This window comes from Drosophila takahashii, chromosome X (assembly GCF_030179915.1).
Source record: "Drosophila takahashii strain IR98-3 E-12201 chromosome X, DtakHiC1v2, whole genome shotgun sequence".
Lineage (NCBI taxonomy): Eukaryota > Metazoa > Arthropoda > Insecta > Diptera > Drosophilidae > Drosophila > Drosophila takahashii.
The window spans coordinates 11,363,951-11,372,849 of record NC_091683.1 but is presented as its reverse complement, the minus strand read 5'-3'; the positions used below and the strand labels follow the sequence as shown (position 1 = coordinate 11,372,849).

Below are 8,899 nucleotides of genomic sequence, written 5' to 3'. Positions count from 1 at the left end.
TGTGTGTACTCGCTTAGTAACAGAGTTGCCAGATTAACACTCTAAGAGCTGCCAGATCAGGGCATTTATTTCACAATTAAATTCTTAATTCAAAATCAAAAATGGCTTTACTTTAAGTGGCCTTTAGAAAAACACAACAACTTGAACGGTTTCAAAATGTACTCTTTTTAATTTCAAAATTGGCAAAAATACGTTTAGAACTCAGCTGTCTATGAACTTAAAAATAGTTTAGGATGCTTTTCCTTTACGCTACAATGTCGGGATATTAGTCACATTTTAAAGTGTCTTACTTTAATGCTAGATAGTTGGTTTGCCTTACGAGCTAATTAGGCTGCTAGTTAGAGTGCTTATCCTGATTGAACTAATCAATTCGAGTCGGTGACGCTTACACTGTAATAAATAAATAACACTATGCTACAGGGCTTAGTCGAGTTGCAATTTGGGACCCCTGGGGGATGCACTAATCAATCGGTAAAAAAAAAATACAAATTAATAATTCTACTGACTATCTGGCCGGCAGAAACAGGAAAAAAAGTATATTATTAATAATTCTTCTTCTTCTCATTCCAATCAAATTGAATAGGAAATTTTTAAACAAATCAAAATCAAGCAGCTTTAGCGTTCAACGTCTAAGCTTCCATTATTTTTCTTAGCAAATGAAATGAAATCTTCAAATTTAGTACAATTTTTGGTTCTAGCTCAAGACTTCATCTATCCAAATTTTTATCGACTGCTTAAAAACTAGTATTCGAGTGCATTCGACTGCTCTGCCGGCCCGTTTCTATGGATAAGCATAATAATACACGTCGATTTTCGGTTGATTAAGCCTAGTTGAAGCTGTCTGTTTGTCTGTAGGGGAACTGTTTTCGCTTCCGATGCTCTTGATACTCCAATCATCCTCAATCACACCTCAATACTGTTCAGGCTGCCCGAGGAGATGTTGTCCGTGTGGCTGCCCAGTCGCGTCCTCTTGATCATCGCCCTGCTGGGCATCGGAGATCTCTGGACCCGCGGACTGCCCGGCACAATGGGTATCCCGACCAGGCCATTCGGATGACCAGGGTGACCTGGGTGGTGGTGCAGATGCTGGTGGTGCGATGGCAGGTTATTGTTGTTGTGGTGGCTCAGGTTCAGGTTGAGATTGCTGTGGCTGTTGTGCACCGGCTGGCTGCCCGAGGTTCTTCGCTGGCGCCTCAGCGAGGGAATCCTCGAGGGCGTGGGCGTGCCGTTGTCCTCTAAATGATGCTGCTGCTGGTGACCCCGAGCACTGCGCTCCATCATGGGCGACGGCTGGTGGGCGTGGCTGTGGGTGGGCGCCTGCTGGTAGTAGGCGGAGTGCGGAGGCACCGGAGGCGCCTGCTGCTGGTGGTAGTGGTCCAGTCGCTTGTGCATCAGCGTGGGCGTTCCGGGCGGATGATACGGCTGCGCATGATGCAGGCCATTCGTCTGGGGATCATCAAGAAAAGCATATATCATTAGGAAGGGAATTCAGGAGGGAAGGTGGAATGGGATGACAATGGCTGGACAAAACAATCTCGGCTGGGGGTTGGCTATTCTTTTCTCTTCTTTCTTTCCTGGAGAGATAATGGCACAGGGATATAGGATATATTTATCTAATAACCCTGTGCCATCATCTTCGACCTCCCAAGGGCAGGCTTACTTGGCCAGCGCTATTCGATGGCTTCTTGGGCAGCGGTGGAAGTGGTTTGCTGGGCGCCTCCAGGGCGGAATCCTGGTGGAGATTCAGCTTGATGGCCGCGTCGCAGGCCTCCAGGGTCTCGCAGGAGGAGGAGGCCACCGCCGGCAGTCCCAGGTCGTCCTCTTCGTCCTGCTCCTGCTCTCTTTCGTTCGGCTGTGGCTCAGTTTCCGTTTCCGGTTTTAATGCAATGCAGTTACCATTCCCATTTCCGTTTCCGTTTGCCAGCGGCGGCAGGAAACGCAGCTCCATCACGTTGCGGTTCTGGAACATTGGACGGCGGATCGGATCGGATCGAATTGAATCGAATCTCGAGGAGATTTCAGGTTTGGCAGAAACACCAAGCGAAAGAGACAGAGACAGCAAGATACAGAGAGAGACAGAGAGGGCAAGCGAGACAGAGATACCGCATTCGAAGGGGTGATTTTGATTTTAATTTTTGAATTTGTCTTAAAATTTGAATTTTGACCAACCAACCAGCGAAAAGTTTTGGATGAAGCTGTGTGAAAAGTGGGCTCGTATTGAAATCAAGTGGAAAGTTTCGAATTTACCTTATCGGAGGCCGTTTCCTGGGCCAGCGGATTGGGGGTGATGTTCATCCGGGGAATCACTCCGTTCAAACGCCTCACATCGCCGCTCTTGTGATGGCCACCCACTCCCAGAACGGCGGAGGTCACAAAGTCCGCTTGGATGTGCTCCAATTGCGGTTTGTTCTCATCTGAGGAGGTTGAAATAATTATAATGGGAACTTGTAGGTACTCTTTAATGGTTTTACCCTCTGGTTGTTGGTTCTCCCGTCGCCTGAGACACATGCAGACCATCAAGGAGGCGACGAGGAGCAGCAGTCCCCCGCCGGCAGCTCCTGCAATCACTGGATACATGGAGTTCGGCTGCTGATCCGCTGATTTATGGCCAGGCAGTGGGGTGGATGAAGCAGAGGAAGCACTTTGATCAGTGGTTTCTAAGGAAAATAATAATTATAATAGGTAAATAATTATTTATCAAGTAAACTAGGCTACTCACTTTTGGTCCTCGCCTGTCTTATCGCACTGAACTCGGAGGCTGCGTCGGAATTGAACGACTGCAGCTTGAACTCGTAGGCGGTTCCGGGTCGCAGGAGATCTATCTTGAAGCTCCTGCTTCTTCCCCCGTCCACGGTGGCCTTTAGATATTCCGCCGCCGAATCGGCGGGTCTGTAGTAGGCATAATAGCCATCGATATCCTCACTCTTTTCAGAGGCCATCAGCGACCAGTGGAGCACCACGGTGGCCTCGGACAGCGGCTCCACCTCGCGGAGCTCGGGAACCGGCAGATTCGACCTGGCCGCTCCGCTTTGCAGGAAGAACTTGACCGAGGTGTTGCCCTCCTTGTTGTCGTTGTTCGAATAGACCGCCACGATCCGGAAGCGATAGTACTTCCCGGCAGTCAGTCCGGTGACCGAGGAGGTGAAGTTCTTGGGCGGATTGCCCATCTCGTAGTCCCTGTCCCTGTTGCGCTGTCGCCAGTGGTTATTGCTTCCCGATCCGGATCCCGATCCGTAGCTATTTCCATAGGGGATATTATCACTGGTTGTCTGCCAGTTCTCCCGCCGATTCTTCCCGTCGCCCAGACGACGGTACTGCACCTTGAAGAAGGTGATCTGCAGTCCCGAGTTCTGCGGAACGCTCCAGCGGAGCATCACGGACTCGTCCGACAGGCGGGTGACATTGGGCTTTGACGGAGGCACCATGCTGGCTGTAATAATAATATTAATAATTAATTTGTTGGAATTGGTATTGAAAAATACCCCTTAAATTACACTTTTTACTCATTTTAAAGTTTTTTTTAGTTTTATTCTACACTTCATTACACTTTAAATATATGGCTATTACCTTATTTACTACTTGACTCACATATCCTAAATTTCCTAAATTCCCTTTTGAAAAATAACACATTTCCCGCCAAAAATCGCACTGAAATCATCGAGCATCGTCATCGATTGTTTTCAGTATGCCCATTTGAGATATTTCTGGTATTTTCCAAAAACCCACATTTGGTATTTTTCTCGCAGCCAGTATAATTGCTCGCAACTTTCGCAACACTGACTGCGTTTTTTTTTTGGATTCGATTCGAGTCGAGTGAAAATGTGTGCGTGTTGATTTATTTATTGAGCGGCGCCTCGCGTTTATTTAATATTTATTGATATATTGTTAATCGCCAACTCTCCACTGTCGACGCAGCGGATCAAGTGCAATAGCGAGTGCAATATTCGGGGCCGTATGTCGAGTGCTGGGGAGAGCGAGACGGCGACAAATAGAAAAAGACTCGACTCACACTGACGCACACGAACACACGGGCGCGCGCGCTGCAGCGTCGGTGTGTGTGCGTGTGCTAGTGGCTGTGCGCGTGTGTGTGTGTGTGCAAGAGTATAGAGAAGAGGAAGAGCGAGAAGAAGCGCGGACTCAAGTGAAGAAAAACTCAAAACAAACTCAATGTCGGCGCAGGGCGAAGGGGGCGGCAGCGGAGGGGGCGGGGCCAGTTCGGAGGGAGGCGGAAACGCAGGCGGAGGAGCCGCCGGAAGCGGGACCACAGTGGTCGTGACCAACGGAGGCGGAGGCAGCTCCTCCGCCAAGAGCCAACTGCCCCTCACCCCGCGCTTCACCACCGAGGAGAAGGAGGTGCTGTACACCCTGTTCCACCTGCACGAGGAGGTCATCGACATCAAGCACCGCAAGAAGCAGCGCAACAAGTACTCCGTCCGGGAAACGTGGGACAAGATCGTCAAGGACTTCAACTCGCATCCGCATGTGAGCGCCATGCGCAACATCAAGCAGATCCAGAAGTTCTGGCTCAACTCGAGGTAATCCCTACTCCCTAATCCCGGCCAGAACCGATCACCAATCACATCTCTATTCACAGACTCCGCAAACAGTATCCCTACCGGGACGGCAGCTCCAACAATCTCAGCTCCGGCAGCGCCAAGATCAGCTCCGTTTCCGTGTCCGTCGCCTCGGCGGTGCCGCAACAGCAGCAGCAGCAGCAACAGCAGCACCACCACGACGGCGTCAAGGTGGAGCCCGAGTACCAGATCAGTCCCGATGCCTCCGAGCACAATCCCCAGGGGGACACCTTCGACGAGATCGAGATGGATGCCAACGATGTCAGCGAGATCGACGAGGATCCCATGGAGCAGCAGCAGCAGCAGCAGCAACAACAGCAGCAGCAGCAGCAGGAGGCGGCCCAAGCTCAGGCGCAGGCTCAAGTGCAATCGGCGGCCGCCGAAATGCAGAAGATGCAACAGGTGAACGCGGTGGCCGTGGCGGCGGCGGCGGCGGCCAATGCCACCATGATCAACACCCACCAGATCAACGTGGACCAGATCAGCGCCGAGAAGCTGACCCTCAACGACCTGCTGCACTTCAAGACGGCGCGACCGCGCGAGGAGATCATCCTGCAGATCAAGCATCCCGCCGAGGCTACTGGTGAGTGGGAAACCCCTTTAGGAACCCCTCTTCAAGCTATAACCCCATCTCCTCCCTTAGCCACCCAGATCCACACCATACCCTCCCAGGCGCAGCAGCATCCGATGGCCACCATCACCGCCGGCGGCTACAACCAGCAGATAATCAGCGAGATCAAGCCGCAGCAGATCACCTTGGCCCAGTACCAGGCTCAGCAGCAGCAGCAGGCTCAGGCGCAGGCCCAGGCCCAAGCGCAAGCTCAAGCTCAGGCGCAAGCTCAGGCGCAGGCTCAGGCTCAACAGCTCGCCCAGCAGCAGCTGGCGGCCGCTCAGCATCAGCAGCTGGCCGCCGCCGTCCAGGTGCATCACCAGCAGCAACAGCAACAGCAGGCGGCCGTGGCCGTCCAGCAGCAACAGCAGGCTGCGGCGGCGGCGGCTGCCGTGAAGATGCAACTTACCGCCGCCGCCACGCCCACCTTCACCTTCAGCGCCCTGCCCACGGTGACGGCCGCGACGACGGTGCCCACGGCGGTGCCAGTGCCGGTGGCCAGCGCATCGTCGGCTTCGGGGAACTCGGCGGCCGTCAACACATCAACAGCCTCCTCGGTGACCCTCAACAATACGAGTTTGGGCGGCGGAGGAGGCGGCAATGGGGGAGCCAACAGTTCATCCTCCGCCGCAGCGGACAGCTTCGAGGAGCGGATGAACTACTTCAAGATACGCGAGGCCGAACTGCGCTGCAAGGAGCAGCAGCTGTCCACCGAGGCCAAGCGCATCGAGCTCAACAAGGCGCAGGATGAACTCAAGTACATGAAGGAGGTGCATCGACTGCGAGTCGAGGAGCTCAAGATGAAGATACGGATACTGCAGAAGGAGGAGGAGCAGCTGCGCAAGTGCTCCAACTCATGAGATCTGGAGGACATCAGCGATGCCGACGAGGAGGAGGAGGACGCGGATGCCTACTTGGATCGCTTCACCCCTGGGGACTTTTAGTTCGTTAGTTTTAGGTCTATCATCTACTACCATCTACTCCTATCCCGAATCCTTAGTCCCGAATCGCTAATCCCGAATTCCACATCCCAATTCCCACTCTCCCACTTTCCACACACACACACATTTTTTTTGTTTAGGTTTTTTATAGTTGTCGCGGGGCGGGGGACACCGGTGCGACTTTAGTCCACCGCTGGCCAGGATTACCGACTAAGCCATCACTAATTGTAAATCGCAATCAATCAATTATACAGACACACAAAACACACAGCAAAATACAGTGGGCGTGGCCAGCTAATCCACGATGAAAACTTAAAAACGGTGGTGTTTTTTTTTAAGATATGATAAGATTTAAGTTTCAAGATTGAAGAATTGTAAATTACTTTTAAGTTAGGCTCGATTGTAAAGTTACCAAATTCAGAATGATATTTTTTTTGTACATCACTGATTTTGTATAACTGATTCGCAAACGATTACACGATTGTAATTGTATAATTTAGGTTTTAAGTTTAAAATGTTTAAATTGTAAAATATTATGAACTCACCTTTGTACTTCCTCCGGCCTCCCTTGTTTTTGGAACCACCAGATGGCGTCGACGAGGATCCCATTCCACCGTTAGACTCATGAACCGGCCACATGGGAACTCCGCCAAGTGGTTCCTCATCCTCGCCAGTGATTTCCAGGGGATTCACGCGCAGAATGTTGCCCTTGCTGGTCTGTAAGGGATTGGGTTAGCTTAGTTGACAACCCTGAGTGCCCACAACTTACCTCGCCCAGAATGTTCTTCGCGAAGCACTGAACCACTCCGGCATGGCGCTTCTGCACCCTCCTCAGCTGCAGACTCCGGTTATCCACCACGGCCTCCGGATCCTGGGTGGCCTCCTCGCCGTTGATGAGCCAGTAGATATCCGGCTGCGGATTCCCCGAGGCGGAGCACTCCAACACCAGGGGATTACTCTCGTTGATCAGCGTGGCAGCAGGACCTCTCAGAATCGTGGGACGCTGCAGGACACTCAGCTTGATGGTGTGATCTATGGGCGGCGCAATGCCATTGTCCAGCATGCAGATGTAGGATCCCTGATCCTCGGGCTTCAGGTCGGTGATCTGGAGGCCGTAGGGCAGAATCTTGCTCCTGTTATTGTAGATCCCCACCACATTGGGACTACTCCAGATGACTCGGGGCCGCGGAGATCCGACGCCAGGACACTCGAGCACCACTGTCTCCCCGGGACGAGCCGAGTACTCGGTGGGCGGACGTTGCAGGAAGTACGGCGGCGTCCGGTCCGTGTAGTCCACCCTCAGTTCAATGGTCTGCGGCAGCCTTAGCTCATCGCCTGTTATAGAATTTGTGGCCACGCACGAGTAGTTGCCCGCATCCTTGGCGGTGACCGTGTCCAGAACCAACGCTCCCGCCGCTCCGGGAAGCAACTCCGACTGCGGCAGCTTCTTGCCATTCCGGTAGAAACTCCAGATGGCCGGGGGATTGGATACCACGCTGCCACAGCGGATGAGCAGGCAGTTCTTGGGCGCCACACTCCAGCGTATGGAGCCTCGAGGGCCTGATCCCACCTGACCGCCACCACCGTCCAGGGCGATCGAGACAAGGGCCAGACGGGCGGGCGTGGAGGCCACGGCACCGGGACCATACCAGGCCACGCACTGGTAGTCACCTGCCGTCTGGGCACTCACATAGATCCGCAGTCTCCAGGCCAGACCCTCGTTGGCGCTCGTCACATTGTAGCCCGCCGAGGGCCTCAAATATCTATACGGTTCGGGCTCGGAGCCACTGCGTCTGAACCGCCACTCCAGGCGATCCGGCTTGAGATTCAGTTCGCACTCGAAGACCACCTCGTCGCCCTTGGGAGCCACCGCCGACTCGGGAGCCCGCTCGAACAAGACGCCCAAGGTGGTTCCCGCGGAGGAACCACTGTCGTTGGCTTGGCTGTGGATTGTCCAGATACTGATGGTCAGTAGGAGGACCACAGCTAGCCGGATTCCAGTTTCCATCTCTAATGTGGGTCTGAAAAGGAAAAAAAGAGTTAATTAAGAGCTAGAATTGTAATCTTATAATTTTATAATAATCCCTAAGTTAATTTAGTTGTAAGATCACTCTATTAACCCATCACCATCATCATCCCCATCTCAATTCTTCAGAGATCTCTGACCATTTGACATGCGTGGAATGCGACAGCTGCTTGGGCCCTACTGTACCATTCAACCTGCTCCTTTCGCCGGTGCTGCTACTGCTCCAACTGCCACAAAAGGGGGCGTGGCAACGGAAGCAGTCGGGCCAGGCAATGTGCCATTTAAACTGGAGCTCCATCTCCTCAGACCCAAGGACTCGTCGTCCCAGGCCCAGATTGTTAATGGCGTGTCATTATTATGAGCTGCCCTGCCCTGTTTTTAAGAAAAGGGACTGCGGAGGACGGAAGACAGAGGATGGGGAGCCAGAACGGGTTGGACGAGCGTCTGGCCTGCGACAGTTTCGGGGGCTCTCGATTTGAAATTTAAACGATGCCACAACACAAAAGCGCGCGCGGAATTCCAGGAAAACGGCCGCCCAGTCGTTAGGGATCCACCTCGGATCCTCCTCCTCCTCTCGATATTGCACAGATAAAAAAAAATTATATCTTGGTTGCGGTTATGGTTTATAAAAAATATAGTACATCGTATACAAAATAAATGCATCTTTCTGTAACCTAAAAAACTGATTAAAGAATAGGGCCAATATTTTGTAATACCACAGATCGAAAGTTAAATCATAAAATCCCCT

General features: G+C 52.4%; 2 protein-coding genes across 5 annotated transcripts in view; one reads left to right on the top strand and one right to left on the bottom strand.

Moving 5' to 3' along the window:
* Positions 1–164: 164 nt before the first annotated feature.
* boi (brother of ihog) overlaps positions 165–8,899 on the bottom strand; it is a 28,836-nt gene continuing 20,101 nt past the window's right edge. For 3 of the 4 annotated variants that reach the window (XM_070218947.1, XM_070218946.1, XM_070218948.1), the window contains 7 exons: positions 6,895–8,146; positions 6,671–6,842; positions 2,720–3,430; positions 2,472–2,657; positions 2,248–2,414; positions 1,661–1,960; positions 165–1,446 (listed from right to left, as the gene is read on the bottom strand). In XM_070218947.1, coding sequence (XP_070075048.1) covers positions 904–1,446; positions 1,661–1,960; positions 2,248–2,414; positions 2,472–2,657; positions 2,720–3,430; positions 6,671–6,842; positions 6,895–8,133 — 3,318 coding nt within the window. In that variant the 5' untranslated portion in view covers positions 8,134–8,146 and the 3' untranslated portion in view covers positions 165–903. The remainder of the gene's footprint in view (positions 1,447–1,660; positions 1,961–2,247; positions 2,415–2,471; positions 2,658–2,719; positions 3,431–6,670; positions 6,843–6,894; positions 8,147–8,899) is intronic. The other variant, XM_044393821.2, reaches the window with a different exon arrangement.
* Positions 3,775–6,444, top strand: z (zeste). The gene is made up of 3 exons (XM_017139345.3): positions 3,775–4,535; positions 4,595–5,157; positions 5,218–6,444. Exons 1-3 carry the CDS (start codon positions 4,168–4,170, stop codon positions 6,042–6,044), a joined length of 1,758 nt encoding a protein of 585 aa, XP_016994834.2. The 5' UTR covers positions 3,775–4,167; the 3' UTR covers positions 6,045–6,444.

What these genes read in the sequence shown, in the direction of transcription:
- z (XM_017139345.3), top strand. Translation starts at nt 4,168, where the DNA reads ATGTCGGCGCAGGGCGAAGGGGGCGGCAGCGGAGGGGGCGGGGCCAGT. An exon ending in AAGTTCTGGCTCAACTCGAG is followed by an intron (nt 4,536 to 4,594) that starts GTAATCCCTACT and finishes CTCTATTCACAG; the next exon opens with ACTCCGCAAACAGTATCCCT. An exon ending in GCATCCCGCCGAGGCTACTG is followed by an intron (nt 5,158 to 5,217) that starts GTGAGTGGGAAA and finishes CTCCTCCCTTAG; the next exon opens with CCACCCAGATCCACACCATA.